General features: G+C 41.0%; 2 protein-coding genes across 4 annotated transcripts in view; one reads left to right on the top strand and one right to left on the bottom strand.

Annotated features, from left to right (window-relative positions):
* The window catches only part of MANSC1 (MANSC domain containing 1), a 46,691-nt gene extending 30,230 nt beyond the window's left edge, over nt 1-16,461 (bottom strand). For both annotated transcript variants that reach the window (XM_021001516.2, XM_078155801.1), the window contains exon 1: nt 16,256-16,461. The gene's annotated coding sequence lies outside the window, so the exon portion shown is untranslated. The remainder of the gene's footprint in view (nt 1-16,255) is intronic.
* The window catches only part of BORCS5 (BLOC-1 related complex subunit 5), a 94,072-nt gene continuing 83,203 nt past the window's right edge, over nt 8,362-19,230 (top strand). Inside the window, exons 1-2 of one of the 2 annotated variants that reach the window (XM_021001519.2) lie at nt 8,362-8,767; nt 19,084-19,223. In XM_021001519.2, coding sequence (XP_020857178.1) covers nt 8,706-8,767; nt 19,084-19,223 — 202 coding nt within the window. In that variant the 5' untranslated portion in view covers nt 8,362-8,705. The remainder of the gene's footprint in view (nt 8,768-19,083; nt 19,224-19,230) is intronic. The other variant, XM_078155803.1, reaches the window with a different exon arrangement.

Below are 19,230 nucleotides of genomic sequence, written 5' to 3'. Positions count from 1 at the left end.
AAGGAAGTATTTTCTTCAGTAAGCTTTTGGACTTTCTTTTCCATTTGGCCAATTTTGCTTTTTAGGGCATTCTTCTCCTCACTGGCGTTTTGGACCTCTTTTGCCATTTGGGTTAGGCTATTTTTTAAGGTGTTATTTTCTTCAGTAATTTTTTGGGTCTCCTTTAGCAAGCTGTTGACTTTTTTTTATGATTTTCTTGTATCACTCTTATTTCTCTTCCCAGTTTTTCCTCTACTTCTCTTCTTCGTTTCTCAAACTCTTTTTTGAGCTCTTTGATGGCCTGGGACTGATGCATATTTTTCTTGGAGGCTTTGGATGTAGGAGCTTTGACTTTGTTGTCTTCTTCTGGTTGTATATTTTGATCTTCTTTGTTACCAAAGAAAGATTCTATGGTCTGACTTTTTTGGCGCCTTTGTTTGTTCATGATCCCAGCCAAAAACTTGAGTGTTAAACTCTTTGTTAAGGTAGGGGTCTGCTTCCAGTGTGGAGTACTGTCAAGCTTCAGGGGTTTTGTGTAGCTGTTTTTGGATACTTCTAGGGACCTGTAAATTTTCAGTTCTTCCAAGGTGATATGATCAAAGGCAAGGTGTTTACTCCTTTCCTGGCCTGTGCTCTGGTCTATGAATGACCACAAGTGTCTTGGAACTGTGAGGAAGATTTCTTCTACACCACCACTACAAGCTCACCACGCCAGCACTCCTCCTAACCCCAGGACTGCCACTCAGAACTGTGACCCAAATCCAAGCCCAGGCAAAGCAAGAGAATCCTGCACTCTGCAAATCCCCTCTGATCAGCCACTAGATTCCCTCTCAGTGGGCAGGAAGCTTCAGAAGCAGCCATTTCCCCCAGCCACGCCCAGGGCACTGGGGCTGGAACTGTGCTTCTCTCTCACCACAGTCACAGACTTTTCCCACTGAAAGTTGTCTTTGGTGTTTGTGGGTTAAGAAGTCTGGAAACCACCACAGCTGCCTGAGATTCAGTCCTCTGAGGCTTGGTCTAGGTTCCTTGAGGCCTGTTTTGCCTGTGTGCCCACACTGAACTGCGCTCCACTCCCCACCTGGCGTAATAGACCTTTCCAATCAGCCATCCAGGCTGTCTTGGGCCGTAACTGTCTTTTTGTGGGTTCTGCTGCTTTAGAATTTGTTTAGAGCCATTTTTACAGGTATTTGGAGGGGCTTGGGGGACAGCTCAAGCAAGTCACTGCTTTTACTCTGCCATCTTGGCTCTGCCCCCCCAATTTAAAAAAATTTGTATTTTTCTTATTTTTAGTGACTTAGAGTATTCTTTGTGATTCCGATTTTGAGAACTGTTTTTTTTTTTATCCTATGACCATATATCTACTGGTAAATGACATTTAGTCATTTCTGTTAGTTGTCTACGTTGATATATTAGATATTAAACCCTGGTCAGAGATATTTGATAGAAAGGGTTTTTTCCCCCATTTGACTTCTTTCGTTCTTATTCTATGTACATTAATTTTATGCAAAAACTTTTCAATTTTAGGTAATCCCAATTGTCTATTTCACCTTTTGTAATTGCCTCTATTACTTGTTTGGTTAAAAATTCATCTTTTACCCATAGCAATGAAACGTATATGATATGGCATGATTTTTAATATTCACATCATAGATCCATTTTGAATTTATTGTGAAACATGGTACAAGATGTTGATCTAAGTCTAATTTCTTCTAGACTGCTTTGCAGTTTTCCCTAATAGTTCTTATCAAATGGGGAGTTCTTTTAAAAGTAACTTATGCTTTGGGGTTTACCTAGTACTTGGTCACTGAGATCCCTTATTTCTGATTCTCTCTTCTCTAGTCTTTTACATTGATTTACTTTTCTATTTTTAAAACAGTATGAGATGATTTTGACAATTGCCCCTTTGTTAGATTGTAGTATAATATGAGATCTGAAAATATTATTCGCCCTTTATTCTAACTTTTTTCATTATTTCCCTTGGTAGTCTAGATTTAAAAAAATCTATCTAAAACCAAAAAAAGCATCATATGCAATGGGAATATGGTAGAACAAAGGTTCTTAATTTTTTGCAGGTCATAGACCCCTTTGGAAGTCTGCAAAAGCCTCTGGACTCCTTCTCAGAATAATATTTATATTCTATATGCATAGTGGAAGGAAATACTTTATTTCAGTTAGAGATAATAAGAATGAAGTTGCAATTTTATTTTCCCATCTAAGTTCACAGACTCTTCCTGAAATCTACAAATCTTAAGTTAAGAAGCTTAGCATCAGAAGATTTCTCAATAAATCTAGGAGCAAAGCAAGGTTTGATATAGTTCCAGAATTAATAGCAAATTGCAATAGGATGAGAGAGTATTTAAAAACATAAACATGGGTAAACTGGAAATAAAACTCCCCCCATTTGCTGATGACATAATGGTTTACTTGGAAAATCCTAGGAAATCAGAAGAGATACAAATTGAGACAATTAATTGTTTCAGCAAAATTGCAGGCTACAAAATAAAGCCACAAAAATCAATAGCCATGCACATGAGAGAGTATCATTTGGAGAAAAAAAACAGAGAGAATCTCTGTTCACTCTTTCCTCTTCTCCCATTTTTGACCAGGGGAAGACCATTTGATTTTTAAAAATAAGTTTGGAAGATTTTATACTTTCCATGGACAACCTAGCAGAGTCCCTAGAACCACACTGGCTGAAAGCAGTGTCTGCATCAGAACAGAGGACAAACTAGAAACATTGAGGAAATATAGCTTCAAGATCCTACAATGAACCTAGGAGAAAGCTATACTATATATAAGAAACTTCATGACGACTCTACTAATGGAAGAAAAAGACTTATAGCAAAGGGAGTTCCACTCTTGATGCCTCTAGATAAAGACTTACAGGTAACAGGTGTCTCTGGACTACCTGGCCAGAAAGCTTCTCCCAGAAAGCTATATTGGTGCTAGCTTTTCTTTCTTGATCCCCTTTATAATTGCCTGTAGGCTTCTAGTTGACTTTTCTTGAAGTTTTAGGGTGGGTAGAGTCACTTAATGTAGTTTTTCATCAGATTTCTCGTTTATTATTAGGGCCGGTGCTATTTTCAATTTGTTACCCAGGTCAGTATGTGGGAGTGTGGGTGCCCACCTCTGTTTGGCTGACCTTTTAACACAAATATTCCCCCAGTGCTGCTATATGCCGATGTACCATATGTCATTCGGATCTCAGAAGAATAAAATTAATACAAAAGGCAATAGAATAATATATAGTAGTGAATCTAAATATATTGCAGTATGTTACAATAATAACTGGCTAAAAGACAACATTAAGAACATGTATGATTGGAAACAGAGAAGGGCTGGCAATATAGTAAGAATGACAGATGGGGCAGCTAGGTAGCACAGTAGATAGAACACTGGCCCTGAAGTCAGGAGGACCTGAGTTCAAATCCAGCCTGAGACACATAACACTTACTAGCTGTGTGACCCTGGGAAAGTCACTTAACCCCAAATGCCCCCCCAAAAAAGAATGAAAGATAAAAGATGAATAGCTAGCATGATGCATTGCTACCCTTGACACACTGAAAGAAAAGAGAAGGCCTCTAGAACACTGGACAGACTGCTATGAAGGATTTATGGGAAAACATGGACAAGAGGTTCATAGGATAAGTCATGGAAGGGTTGTGATCTATACTGGTGGAGGGAATAAAATCACAGAATCATCAAAATAATTAGAAATATCCTATGTAAAGAAAACAGTTTGGAAGTTTGTGAGTTAAACACTGGCTGGTTTAGCAAAGCCTCAAGTAGGAAGATGGTGGGAATTCTGCAGGATTTACTTTTTGGAATAAATAATTGTGACTTCTGTATTGATTGAGGACAGATAGGCTGGGTTTAATCTTAGAAACATTAATACCATCTCCACGTTTTACCAGATAAATCTGGCAATATCTAGATCTGGCTCATTTCTAGGGTATTCATGCCAATTCACCTCTAAGCAACCAAGGATTCTACTCAACATTTAAACATACAATATTTATGTATGTAACCTAGGAGAATTTGCTTTGTCCTTTTATCTCATTGAATTACGACTTTCCTTTGGGTCCAAGGAAATGATTTAAAGAGAGAGAGCATGAGAGCACATTTTTGATACCCTGGTATGTGAAAAGGATTTTCCATCTTCCCATGTGGAATTAGAATGATTTTTTTTTTGCGAGACAGGAGGTATCGCAACAGAAAAATAAGGGCATTCTATTTATCCTCTCCCCTTTCCTCTCTTCTTCTGAGATGACAGTGCTGGTACGAGTGGCTAGCATAAGCAGGATTTTGGAGCAGGGCTGAAATGGGCATTGAGATTCAGAGTCATGATCAGCATCGCCCAGAAACAACTGAGGTGATCCAGTAGTGAATTCAGGGAAACATCATCTTATCTGCTTTGCTTTTAAACCATGAGATGGGTGGAGTGGACATTCTCCCATTTCCTATTACTTCTCATGAATTCTGAGTGAATTTGATTAAGAGCTTTCTCATTTACATTGAAGATCTGGGAAGATGCAGCAATAGGGAAGAGATTTTTCTATATTTATTTTACATTTTATTATTAAAAACTATTTGATGACAATGTACTAATCTTTGAGTGTCATTGGAAGTGCCCTGAGAAAGTGGGTTACCCCTAAGGATTGGGGATCTGAGTAATTTCATATTTAAGTATTTCATCAGTATTTTTTTTTTACCTTAGTTAAATTGGAACCTGGCTAGCAAGGGCTGCCCCCAAGCTGAACCTGAGGAAACAGTGTTTTAAAAGTTGGGGGCAGGGATCAACTTGTTCAGAGTCCCAGCACTCAAAAGTCAGGGCACAGTGCATGTCCACAGTAAGGGCACATGTGTGGCCAGACTAAAAGAGCTCGTGTAGCCTGCCACCTGGTGGCTAACTCAGACATTACATGTAAAGCTCATTTAAACTCATCTGTCTGCATGGATATAGGAAATAGCATTGAGCCAAAATGCTGCATTCAGAACAGTAATGACCACAGAAGGGGCCAGTATCCTCCTAAGTTAAAGCAATAGGGAAAAAGTGATTGTACACCTTCCTGTAGCATGTATTTATAGCACCAGAATAATTCCCTACCCATCTCTTTTCCAGAATGATTCTGACTCAGTCAATACAAAAGACACATGATACCAATTGGGAAAGACTGAGCAAGCTGCCTGAAAGCCTGTGGATGTTGCTACTTTGGTCTGATGGCAAGCATAGGTCTGTGTTCGCCTATCCAGCTTATTCTCTGCAGCTCCAACTTATCTCAGCGGTTTCTGTTTTCCTGATACCATGACTGCTGTTATTCAAACTTGGTTCTTATAGATTCTAGTTCCACTCGCCGCAGATGTGGTACTGACTGCTTCTGTCATTCTCTTAGAAATCCTTTATCTTCCTCCCTTCTGGTTCTTTTTTATTCCTACTTACTCACTGTGGCCTGACACTTCAAGACAGGTATTATTGTTAATCAACAGCATTCTAGAAACTGTAGTCTTTTTCATTAATTATTTCCATGTGTTATTACCATGTCCAATGCATAATATTAATAACAATGACATAATACTGGGGGCTCTGGCTAGGTATTCTTGAGTCCATGGCAGAACTGGATTTTTTTCAAACAAAACAAATTGTTTGGGTATCTTCCATACATTTATCATGGGGTAACTAGGTGGCACAGTATAAAAACAGCTTGGCCTGGAGTCAGGAAGATGTTAGTTGAAATCCAGCCTCAGATACTATGTGATCCTTAGATAGCTATGTGATCCTTGACCCATCATTTAACCTCTTTTTGACTCACTTTCCTCATTTGTAAAATAAGGATAATATTAGTATCTACTTCTAAGGGTTGTTGTGAAGATAAGACGAGATAATAATTGCAAAGTACTTAGTACAGAGTCTGGCACACAGTATGCATCATATAAATGTTAGGTCTTATTATCATGTGTTATATTGTGATGTAATGCAAAGAATAGTTAGGAGAACTGGGTTTGGGTGCCAGCTATGACACTTACTAGTTAGGCTATGCATACTTAACCTCTCTGGGTCTCAGTTTCTTCATCTGCACAACAGGAATAACAAAATTCTCACTGTAGAGGTGTAAGGAAGGCACCTTGAAAGGATTATTCCAAAGGAAAATCACTCACTGATCCAACCAATCACTCATGTACAGGGTGTCCCTAAAGTTTTTCAGCAATTTTAAGCCTCGATAGCCTAAAGACTTTTGAAACAGCCCATATATTTAGTTCTTGTTTCTCTAAATAAGGGCTAAGGTAAAGGAAAATATTTTTACTTCTTTTATATATGTAGGATACTGCTGGACACAAAGACTTCTAGGATGGTAGACAGACTCATGAGTTGGAAAGGACCTTATAGATCATCTAGGCCAACTTCTTCATTTTACAGGGAAAGAAAATGAAGCCTTATATGCCTTTATTTTTCATTTGTGTATTTATAATAGTCAAAATAATTTATTCACTCAAAGTTGTTCTTTTTCATTTTCATCCTCACTGAAGTAGCATGGTGTTGTGGAGTTTAGAAAGTAAAAAACTGACCTTGAAGTTATGTGACCTGAATTTGAATCCCAGCTCTGCCACCTATTACATATGGGACATTGGGCAAGTTACTTAACCTCTATAGGCCTTGGTTTCTTCACTTGTAAAAAGGAGAAGGTTGGATTAGATGTATTTCCAGATTCATGATCCTTCGAGCCTTCTCGCATGACAAAGACTGAAAAAAGAAAAATTCTGCAAAACCAATGAATATATCCACTATGTCTGACAGGAAATGCAATATTCTACCCCCTTCTCTAGACTACATAATGAAGGGAAAAGTTGCGTTTTCTCAACTCTAGGGCCAAGTTTTAGTCATTACAATTACATAGCATTTAGTTTCCTTTTATTATTTTGTTCATTGTTTTTTTCTTCTTTTGTTGTTCTTACTCATTCTGCATCAGTTAATATAAATCATTGACTCATCTTTTCCCTTGTGAGGTAACACTCATGAAATTTTGGTCAATTTTGAAACTTTATTTAATCTCTTCATAATCTGTTTTTTTGTTTTGGTGAGGCAATTGGGGTTAAGTGACTTGCCCAGGGTCACACAGCTAGTGAGTGTCAAGTATCTGAGGCCAGATTTTGAACTAATGTCCTCCTGACTCCAAGGCTGGAGCTCTACCCCCTGCACTACCACCTAGCTGCCCCAATCTTCTCATAATCTGGATAGGCAGCTAGGTAGCAGTGCTGGGCCTGGAGTCAGGATGACTCATTTTTGTGAGTTCAAATCTGGCATCAGACACTGCGCAACTTTTTCAACTCAACAACAACATAGTCTGGAGTTATATGAATTACCACTTTGTGAATTTTAACCTTTCAAGCCATAAAAGGCTATATGCAAATGAGCTGAGGGACCACAAAGTCCCCAAGCCTCAGTCTTTCTTAGAAAGTCTTCTTTAGTTCCAATTATCAGCTCCTTACCAGATCGTACTAATGATCTTTTCTCTCCTCACCCATTAAGGGGAAAACAATGTTTCTTTAAAACACTCGGATTTTTATGTTTTTCTGCGCAGAAAAATTCTTCCCCCCTCCCCTTTGCCCAATTCACACTCTAACGGGGCAATATTTTACACCTTTCATAAGGTGATTTAATCTTTTTCTGCACACTACAGTCCCCTTCAACTTCAGACTGCTCACGTATGAAAGGTGATATCTACTGATGTCTTCTTGAAGGGATGTAAAGATGCTTCTGCTTGGTTGGCTTCCAAGCGCAGAAATGGGCAAAATACGTGGAAGGCAAAAAGAGGCAGACTGAGACAAGAAGGAAAATGGACTCCCTCAGGACCTAGAGTTCTTTCTCACTAGAGGCTTCTGAGCAACGGCTGGAGCACCGCAGTCGGCGTTGCACAACGTGGTTCCCTGAATCCTTCCAACCCGAGCTTCTGTGATTTCTTCTCTCGGACACCTAGCTCCTCTCCTTCCACCGGCGTTCCCCGAGAGTTTTCCTTTCAGCTCTCCCGCCCAACCTCGAACGCTTTCTTGCTCCTGATGTCATCTGCAGAATACTCGCGGAAGCCTCCAGGTTGCTCAGAGCGCTGGTCCTAAAGGCGGCACTCGGTGGCTTGGGTCCTTTTAGGTGGCTCTGGCCCTCGGGGGTGGCGCTGGACCTTTAAAGCGGCTCTGGTTCTTCAAGGTGGCCCTAGCCTTCTGAGGAGGCGCTGGCCATTTAAGGCTGCTCGGGTCCTTAAAGGCGGCGCTGTTCTTTTAAGGTGGCGCCGGCCTCGGTGTCCCTTTTGTCTCTCGGTCTCCTCCCGTCTGCCCCAGCTCCTCCTTAAGCCGCCGGAACTGACCCGTTCCTGAAGCCGGTGCAGCCGCCTCTCAACCCGGAAGGAGCGAGCGAGCGATTGAGCTAGATCGGGCGCATGCCCCTTGCAGGGCTGCCCCCGGGGGTGTTCCCGCGCCCGCCTCCGCTCCTCCATTGGCCGCCGCTGCCGCCGCACCTTGCTGAAGGTAGAGCGGGACGCGCCGAATCGCCCGTCCTAACCCGGGGGTGACGCGGCGGCCCCGGCTCGTGCCTCGCTTTCGGAAGCCGGGCGCCCTAATCTCCCGCCTCCCTCGCCTCGTCTGAGGGCGGGCCCGGCTCCCCGCCCGGCCTGGGGGAGCCCGGGCCCCCTCGCCCCCGCACGTGACCGCATCACTGCCTCCCGGCGCCCGAGGCCACCATGGGGAATGAACAGAGCGCCGAAGCCGAGAGCAGACCCCACGACCTGAGCGCCTCAGGTCGGTGTCCTCGCGCTTGTCACCGCTCTCACCTCCCCCCTCCCATCTCCCGGGGTGGAGGCGGAAGGGGTTGCTAGGTAACCCTGCAGCGCATCCATCCATCAGCCCTAGTGAGGTTTCAGGGGGTCCCACGGACCTGTCTGGTGGAATCGAGCGCGCGTGGCAGGCGGGTGAATGTGTCGTAGGAGGAGCATTTGGAATGGACGGATCATCCGGCCCAGCCCTTTCTTTTTTCCAGAAGACGCGGTGCAGAGAGAGGGCTAGGGACTTGCTTTCTCGGAAAGAAAGTGGCGGAGCTGGAATTTGAACGCAGGCCCTTGGACTTCACATCCCGTGCTTTTCCCCCCACACCACAGATTCCTGTGCTATGGGTCATGGCTAAACTTTTTTTTTTTTTGACATGGCTTGATTTCTTTTTCATGGCCAGATGAATTTGTAGCTGTGGCCGACAGCTATCAATCACAGGAGGTTCTTAACCTTTTTTGTATCATGACCACCTTTCGCAATCTGGTGAAGCCTGTAGGTCCCTTCTCAGAATCCTATTTTTTTCCCCTTAAATTCATAATTGAAAGAAATGGTAAATTTCAGTGGTTAGTGAAAATAATATTTTTTTTGTCCAAGTTAAAGGACCTCTTGAAATCCATCCCTAAAACCAGGTTAAGAACCCCTTTTCTAGATGTGTGCAAGTATTTGTTAGACGAGGTAGCCTTTGAAGACCCTTCCTACCCAGAGATTCTGTGAATTTATAGATAAGACCACCGAAAACATTCAACCAGTTAAGAAGAGCATTAGAAGTTCCAGGGATTATTTGACGAGTGTCAACCTATTACCTTTTTTTCTGCACTGAAATGTAGTATGTCCCTGACAACCAAATTTCCTCAGGTTCCTATGGTAATAACAATGTTTTACATTGATAGAAGGCCTTTTTGTGGGAGTCCAGACGTTGATTGATGCAGTGAGGAAACACTCTTTACCAATGTAGTTGGTAACATCTAAGTTTGCAACTTAGATTCTAAGTCTTAGAGAGTTGTCTGGGTTTCTGAGAAGGTGACTAGCTGAGGTAACAAGCCAGTATTTGCCAGAAGTGGGACTTGAACCAAGGGCTTTTTCTTAGGAAGACTACCTGTCTATCCAGTACACCAGAAGTATCAAACACCCAGCCCATGACATGGCCAGAACTAGATTAAAATGTAATTGGGAAATATTTAACAAATAAGCAAAAGTACATTAAAGAACATATTATATTTTAAAACTAAGCCAATGTACAACCTGCAGGGATCCAAATGGGAGATTTAGTGGCCCTTGTTTTTATTTGAGTTTGACATCACTGTTCTGTACCACAGTGCTTCTCAGAGTATTTTTTGCTCATAAAAACTCTGAAGTAAGTAGCACAATGTTATTCCATTTTTTAATTGAGGCTCATTGAGATTAAGTAAGTAGGGTCACCTAGCCCAGACTGGCTGTGTCAGAGACGGGACTTAAATGCAAGTCTTTATGACTGTGGGGCCATCTCTATACACTTGGCCATGCTGCTGTGTTAAATTCGAAATGTATTCACAAGAAATGCAAAGTAACTTGGGAATAGAGAGGCACACTAGAGATGGGAGATGGGGTGTCATGTATGGAGACTCTTAATTCTAGTGCCTTCCCTGTGGCGACTGCTTCCTCTTTCTCCTGTACAGAGCTTGTTTGTACATAGTTGGGGGTGGCTAGTGGCAGAGTGAATGGAATGCTAGGCCTGGAGTCTGGAAAATCTGGCACATACTAGCTCTGTGGCCCTGGGCAAGTCACTTAACCTCTGTTTGCCTGAGTTTTCTCCTCTGTAAAATGGGGATAATAGCAGCTGCCTCACTAGGGCTGTTGTGAAGAACAAACGAGGGCATACTGTAAAGAGCTTTGCACCACACCTGTCACATGCTGAGCCCTACATGAATGCCAGCTATAGCTATTATTATTATCACTACTATTATTCATTGTTAATATGCTGTCCCTCCATTAGACTGTGACCTCCTTGTCTTTCTTTGTATCTCTAGTGCTTTGTAGAATGCCTCCAAAATAGTGGACTTTAGTAAATATTTATTGACTAATGGGTTGGAGCCACCACGATTTTGAAAGACTTGAAAGAGCTCATATTTTATCTCAAGCTTCCTTTTTTTTGGGGGGGGGTTAGGCAATGGGGCTAAGTGACTTGGCCAGGGTCACACAGCTAGTAAGTGTCAGATGTCTGAGGTCAGATTTGAACTCAGGTCCTCCTGACTCCCTGCTCCCTTGTATTTTGTACTAGAGACGATAGGGAGCTCCTGAAACATTTTGAGCGAGGAAATGATACAGTCAGACCTGTGTTTTAGAAACATAAGTTTGGGGGCCACTAGGTGGCGCAGTGGATAGAGCACAGGGCCTGGAGTCAGGAGAACCTGAGTTCAAATGCGGCCTCAGACAATGGACACTAGCTGTGTGACCCTGGGCAAGTCACTTAACCCCATTGCCTAGCCAAAAAGCAAAAGAAAAACAAAACAAAACCCAAAAACATAAGTTTGGCAGCTGTGTGGAGGATGTGTAGAGACTGTAGAACTTTGAGGCAAGAAGGCCAGTTAAGAGGTGTTGAATTAGCCCAGGTGAGAGGTAATGATTATTGGAAATGAGTTGATTGTGGTGATGAGTGGAGAGAAAGGGAAGATGAATGAAAAAGCATTTATTAGGTGCTATGTGCCAAGCCCAGTGCTAAATATTGGGGATACAAGTAGAAAAAGCCAGACAGTTCCCTGCTCTCAGGGTGTTCATTCTTGAATTAGGGGAGACGGAATAAAACAGTTTGGCTTTAGGGCTACTGGAAAGGCCTGAAGTTCTTAGGGATGTGAGAGGTGTGCAGATGATGCTGACAGCTTAGCAACTGGTAGGATTTGGTGTGTGTGGGGGTTCATTATTAAGTTTCCTTTTATGTCTGTCTTTTTTTTCCCTGAACTAATAACTTTTTCTAGCATTATGATCTATAAAGTGTATTTACTATTTCTGCCTTCTTATGTTTATAGGCAGTATCTTTTGTAAAAGTTCCATGTGAAATATGATTATTTTTGGTGGGCTTCCTTAAAAGATGTCATCACATTAGTTTTTTAGCTCTTAATTTCTTCTGCAATTTTTCAGTTCTATATTTTCCCTTGTTTTTCTTTGTTAGATTTGCCTACCTCTTAAGAGATTAATGTCTCCTGCCATTATCATATTACTATTTATGTTTTCTTGCAATTAGTTAATTTTCCCTTATGAATTTATAGGTCATGGTATTTGGAGCGTATCAGCTTAATATTGAATATTGGTTTGTTATCTGTGGATCTTTTCAGCATAATGTAATTTTCTTCTTTATTGTTGTTTAAATTGTGAGTTTTCAGTTTAGTTTTGTCTAATAGTATGATTACAACTTCTGACTTTTTGGGTTCAGTTGATGCATAGTACATTTTGTTCCAGTCTCTCATTTTTATTCTTGATATGTCTTTGCTTTTAATACGTATTAAAACATTGTAAGCAAAAGATTGTGCTGTTTTGTTTTTTTATTCAATCTGTCACTTATTTTGTCGGACTATTTAATCTATTTACATTTAGTTATGAGTTAGTTTTATATTTTCCTTAATTGGTGATTCCCTGCCCACTATTACTGTATCTTAAGAAGCTCTATCTGCAATGCTCACTTTGCTTCCAGCTCAATCTCGGGTCTGTTTCACTTCCTCTCATCAGCTTTCTTGTTCCCTTTTTTAAGAGAGTACTTTAATCTTATTATTAATTTCCTTAATCTGCTTTAAATCAACCCCATTTCCAGAAACCCTTTTGCCCTCACGATCAACCCTCACCACCTCTCTGTCAACTCTCCCTTAGTTTTGCCCCAATTAACTTATCAGTTCCTTTTTTCTTCTGTTTTGTTATCGAATTCTTTTTTTTTTTCCCCTGGTAGTTAAATGATTCATTCAAACCCTCCCCACTTCTCCTTCCCTCCAATTTCTTTTTCTATGTCCTCATCTTAACAAAAAAAAAGATTTCTTTACCGTGACCTCTTTATTAATTTTCTTCCTTTTTTATTATTTAATTCATAGTCTTTATGTTATTTATAACTTCTTTAATCTCTTTGTTTCATATAGAATTTGACCTTCTAAAGTACCAAGTCTGAATTCTCTTTTCTAACCTTTTTCTTTTTAAAAATTATTTATTTTTAGTTTTCGACATTCACTTCCACAAAATTTTGAATTCCAAATTTTCTCCCCATCTCATCCCTTCCCCCACCCAAAATGGCAGCATTCTGAATACCCCTAATCTGTCCTCCCTTCTATCTCTACCCCCCCTTCTCTTATCCCCTTCCCCTTCAGTTTTCATGTAGGGCAGGATAGATTTCTATACCCCATTTCCTGTATTTTCCCAGTTGCGTGTGAAAACAAATTTTTTTTTAACTTTTGTTTTTAAAATTTTGGGTTCCAAATTTTCTCTTTTCCTCCCTCCCCACCCGCCCTCATTGAGAAGGCAAGCAACTTGATACAGGTTATACATGTGTAGTCTGGCAAAACACTTTGCCACGCAGTCTCCTCTCTGGGTCCATGATCTCCCATTATTCTGGAAGCCCTTCACTTCCTGGAGCTTAGATTTCCTTTCCCCTAAGGCAGGATGTTGTCCATAGAGATAGAACATTCTGTCAGAGGAAATGATGTCCCCAATCTGCCATTAGAGAATATGTATGTCTCCCCATGTAAATGTTCTTCAGTGGGACCTTTCCCCCATTGAAGCAACATCTCCCCTTTTCTTTCCCATTTTAATTTCTCCCTTTGTTACCTCACTTATTTGCCTGTACCCCCTTTTCTTCTGAGAGTTCTCTTCTTTGATGACCGTGGATTTGATTACGATATATCACACATTCTTTTCTATGCTTCACCTTCCCTCTCCTCTTATGCACTCACCCATTCTGCAGTTTAATACCACAGACTACATTCTTTGGTATGTAGTAGGGATTATGGGGTTCAGTCCATGGTTCTTCTCCACCATCACTCTTCCTCTTTACATTCTGCTCCCATTTTTATCCCTTTGCGTACTGTTAGAAAGGGAACTCTAGACTGTTCCTCTGTTGTTGTTTTTAACCCCCTAAGTGTTTTTCTCTTTCTAGTCTTTTATTTTAGTAGACTATAGAGATGGAATATTTTATTTAGTTATTTGTGCTTTCCTTGAGAGTTCTATTTCTTTGCCACTCTTGTGTTTCAATTGTTTTGAGTATTTGCAAGTCAAATAAGCTGAAAATGTCTTTTTTCCCCCTTCAAGAATGGTTCAAATTTCTCTCTTTTACAGAATGTCCAACTTTTTTTAAAATCGATGATTAGGCACAGGTTCATATCGCATTTTGTTTTGGGTTCCATCTTGACTTCCTTTGCTTTTTGGAATATATTATTCCATCCCTTCTGTAGTTACTGGTGGATGCAAAAGTCTTACATTATTTGAATTTCCTTCCCTTTATATATGGTGTTTCTCTTAGCCACTTGCGCAATTTGTCATTAAAATTGTTTATTTTAACCACTGTATGTCTTGCAATTTGAAGCATGAGTTTTAATTATCCTTCACTTATTTTTATTTCCAATCTGTTATTCTCCCTTTGACTTCTTTGGTGAGGTTTACTACTGTGGATTCAAATTGTTTTTTTTTTTAATTTTACTAATTATTTCTGCTCTTCAGGCCATCATTTTATTCCCTTCTAAACTCTCTCAAGATTCTGATTTTTTTCTTCAACTGTTTGAGAACATCCTGCTGTGGTTCCATGCTCTCTTGGGAAGCCACGAGTTTCCATGGTTCATCAGGTGTTGGCTCAGTTTCTTTTGTTTCATAATATTTATTCAAAGACATTTGCAATCTTTCAATGTCTAGGTGCTTGCCTTCTAATCTTATTCTTTTCTCTATTGATTAATTTACTTGTGCTCCAGGTTTTACTAACTGAATTTTTTTCTTTCTGATATCTTTGGTGTTTTTGCTGCTGTTGTTGTATACCTCTGTCTTTCAGACTTCCCTCTTTGATGTTGGCTTTACCACTCCTCCCCCCCCCCAGCCAGGGCCCTTTTCCTATTTTGCCTCAGTCCCTGACCCAAATATTTTTTGGGGGGATAGGGCTGGCCCCAGATGGATTCAGTTACTTTTCCTTCAGGCTTGGTACAGCCACTTATGTTGGCCCCCTGTCCCAGGTCCCCGTGTTCTTTTTTTTTTTTTTTTGGTGAGGCATTGGGGGTTAAGTGACTTGCACAGGGTCACACAGCTAGTAGGAGTCAAGTGTCTGTCTGGTCTGAGGCTGGATTTGAACTCAGGTCCTCCTGACTCCAAGGCGGGAGCTCTATCCACTGCTCCACCTAGCTGCCCTTCAGGTTTGCCTATTCTTAAGTTCTCTGGCTTCACCAAGGCTATGTCTGCTATATATTCTGGGAGGAGTTTCTGGCAGCTTTAGGATTCTCTAAAGTAGGGGGCTGCCTCAGTCAGAAAGAAAGTGTAGTTTTACCTTCCCCCGTTCTTTTCTTTTTTCTGCAAGAGTTGAGGTTCACTGCCTGTTGTATCAGGATGCTGGGGAAAGGGCAGGCTAGCATGTGCCAGCAGAGACTGAAGCGGGAGGGAAATTCCTGGGGTGGATCCACATGTAAAATTCATTGAGTACACCGTGTTGGATCATGAAGGCTGGTAGAGGAGGGGTGCTGAGTAAGTTAGTTAAGGATTAGCATAATCTACTGCTAGAAGTAAAATAAATAGCAAGCATTTACAAATTGCCTACTATGTGCCAGGCACTGTGTAAGCCCTTTACAAATATTATATCTTATTTGATCCTCGGAACAACCCTGAGAGATAGATGTGCCCATTTTACAGTTGAGGAAACTGAGGTACACAGGATAAGTGACTTGGCCACAGCTAGTAAGAATGCGAGGCTGGATTTCAACCTGGTCTTCCTGACTTTCTTGGACTTCTTCCTTTTTTGTTCGGAGGGAATACTGATAATTGTTCTACCTCTGGCCCATGATTCCTCTCAGTTATTATTTGTTTGTTTTTTGAGTTAATGGGGATTGGAGAAAATGTCTAGTCTTCCAGTTTATTCCTCACAACCAATCTGACCTACTCACCCTTCTCTTTTTAAATCATTCCTTTGTCCCTGTGGTCATTTTATATGCACTGCTGTGGTGCTGATCTATTCCCACTAGTTCTACCCTCAGTCTCATTCTGTTACCACTTGCCTATCCTAACCTAGCTTCTTTGAATTTACTTACATTGTTAATTTCTCTCTTTACCTCTTTCTCTTTTTCTTGTTATCTAATCTCAACTGAACTCTCATTTCAGCAAGACAATCTTTTTTACTCCTCCTAAATTGATTCTTTATTCCATTTCTCGAAGAGGCTGTTTGAGATTTTCTTTTCTCTCCCCTCTCATACACGATCCCCTCCTCCACCTTCTCAGTCAAGAACCCATCCTTACACTTTACTGAAAGAAAAAATAGACTACTCACCATGAGCACTTATTTCCTCCTCTATATTTCAGAGCCCCTTTCCTTCTTCTTTAACTCCATTCTCTGAAGAAGAGATGATTCTTTTCCTTGCCAAGACTAACCCCTCATCGACATGTACTTTTGACCCATCCTTTCTTATCCTCTCCAGCAGATCGCCCCAGCTGTTATCCTTACCCCCAAACCCCAATCTTCTATCTCTTTGTGGCTCTGCTGATCCTTGGTGGCTGCCTATAAATATGCTTGAGTCTTTATGGTGAGGGAAAAACCCTCACCACACCCTCATCACCCCATATCATCCCTTATCATGTTTTAAGCCAAACTCTTAGAGAAAGCTGTTTCCATTTGTAGCTTCTACTTTCTCCTCTCTCAACACTTCTTAACCCTTTGCAGTCTGGCTTCTGACCTCATCATTCAACTGAAACTGTTCTCTCCAAAGTTATAATCTCATGACCTTCTCTCATTTCTCATTCTTTTCTACCACCAGCAGAGTGGATTACCTTCTCTGGGCTCTGCTCCCTCTTGGTGTTCCTCCGACTTGTCTCAGTCTCCCTTCTCTACGTCTCTCAGTTCTCCTTTATTTTTCTTTTCCTCCTCCTCCCCTTTCTTTCTCTTCCCTTTTAGTCCTTGTGCCTTGATCGCCTCCATGTTGTTGAAGGGCTCTTTTGTTGTCGGTTAGGTTCAGTTTTGTAGGATTTCTTACTTTGGATTCCAGCTGAGGTGTTTTTACTCTCTCTATTTCTTCTTCCAGTTTCTCCTGACTGAGGAGTCCCCTGGATTGTTCCCATTGCCTTTCATACTGGAAAGTCTTTTTACTGGATGCTGGTGAAATATCTTGTCATTGTGAAGCTTAACCATTGCAAGCTTTGTTATTTTAAGCATAGGTTTCTTTTTGCGGGTGGTGATCTGTGGATTTATGTTGCTTAGTGCTTTTTTTTTTACGTGTTTTTAAGGTTTCCTATGTTATTTAAAGTGGCTTTTTCCCTTGTACAGTATTTCTGAGATCTTATGTAATCAGCTTTGAATATTGGTTTATAATTCCTTTTTTTGTTTTGAGGCTTTGAGATTGGAGGGGAAAAAAAGCTTTGTATCAATCAATAAGCATTTATTAAATGTTTACTATGTGCCAGGCACTATGCAAGTGATAGGACAGGGATAGGGACAGACCACTGACTTCACTGATACAAGGATCTCCTGGCTGAGGAAACTCCTTCTACCAATGCAAGTCTGAAACTTCTCCATAGCTCATAGTCTTAGAAAGTTGCCTGGAGCCCTGAGAAGTTCAGTGACTCCCCCATTCAAAGACCAAAATGAAACAGCATCTTCCCTCAAGGAGCCTTATATTTTCTTGGAGGAGATTATATACACACATACGTATACACACATATATGTAGGGGTGTGTGTGTTTATCTCTTTCTCTCTCTCATTGTATTTTTTGCTGGGAGGCAGCAACAGTGTGGGAGACGAGCAAGGGCCTTGCTTGGAGGTGGCATTTGAGCTGAGCTTTGAATCAGTCAACAAACTTTATTAAACAACTGCTATGTGCCAGACACTGCTGGAGATATAGAGAAAAGTGAAACAGTCCCTGCTCTCAAGGAGCTTATGATCAAATTGATTGTATGTCAGGAACAGTAAATTTGACTGGATTGTATAGTATGTGAGGAGGAGTAATACATGTGTACATGCACACATGTAATCATGCACATATACACAGACACACATGTGTTATACATACACATGTGTATGTACACACATCACACATATATGTATATATAAATGCTGTGGGGTGTGTGTGATTGTGTAAACATGTATATGCATGTAACATGTATCATGCCTACATGTACAGGCATGGTTATATAAATTATATAAATATGATAAATTATTTTTATACTTTACCTGTAATATAGCTGGAAACATAGGTTGGTGCCACGTAGTAAGGGCCTATAATGCCAGAGAAGTTTGTATTTGATCCTAGAGAGGCATTAAAGAGTCACTGTAACTTATTGAGAAAGTGAAATGGTCAGGCCTGTGTTTGTGGAACTAGCTCATCCCCTGCTGCCATGTTCTGATGAACATTGAGGCAGCACTTCTGGTGCCGCCTGTTGCAGGGGGTGCTTGCACGTGGTGCGATTATTACTTACCCTTTATCTTTCTGTTATAGAGTGATGTTCCAAAATTGCCCTGTTGAGTAAAGGGCCTGAAGACTCAAGAGTCTTTTCCTGTCCCCAGGACATCTAGAGCTCAGATGACTTTGGACAAACCACAACCTTTATATCTTGGTTTCCTTACTGGCAAAATGAGAATAACAATCCCTGCTTAAGTTGGAGGGATGTTATGAGAAAGTGAAAATAAAGACCAGAATATGGTGCTTTGAGCAATGAGTAATAGAAATGTTTTCATTATTACTAAGCTGAGGGTGGTAGTGACTAGTGGGATGTAGAGGAAAGAGCCTTGTCTTGGGAGTCAGGAAACCTGGATTTGAGTCCTGCCACTAATCGCCTTTGTGGCTTCAACCTGAGAGATCACTGCGTCCCTCTGGGGCTCAATATACTCTCCTTATAACAACATGGTGAGGCAGTATATTTTGTGGATTTTTTACAAAAAGGCTCAGAAAAGTTAAGCAACTTGATGCCCTTCACCCATGAAGGTAAGTGTTAGAAGCAGGACTTAGCCTCAAACCTTCTAATGTCAAGACATATGTTCTTTCTGGTAAACCCGACTGTGTCTAGGATTCCTCCCATCTCTACAAGTCTCTGTATCAGTGACTCTATCTTTGGCGACGCAGAAGTGGCCAGCCAGCAACATCTTAGCATTTATCTTTGTTTTTTCAGTGACTCTCCTACGAAGCAGAAAGCCAAGATGGATGACATTGTTGTAGTAGCCCAAGGAACCCAGGCCTCAAGGAGTATCAGCAGCGATCCAGATGTCATCAAATTACAGGAGATTCCAACCTTCCAGCCCCTTTTGAAAGGTGAGGG

The sequence above is a fragment of the Phascolarctos cinereus genome, unplaced genomic scaffold (assembly GCF_003287225.1).
Source record: "Phascolarctos cinereus isolate Bilbo 61053 unplaced genomic scaffold, phaCin_HiC Scaffold_1;HRSCAF=81, whole genome shotgun sequence".
NCBI lineage: Eukaryota > Metazoa > Chordata > Mammalia > Diprotodontia > Phascolarctidae > Phascolarctos > Phascolarctos cinereus.
This window is presented reverse-complemented; position numbering and strand designations above follow the sequence as displayed.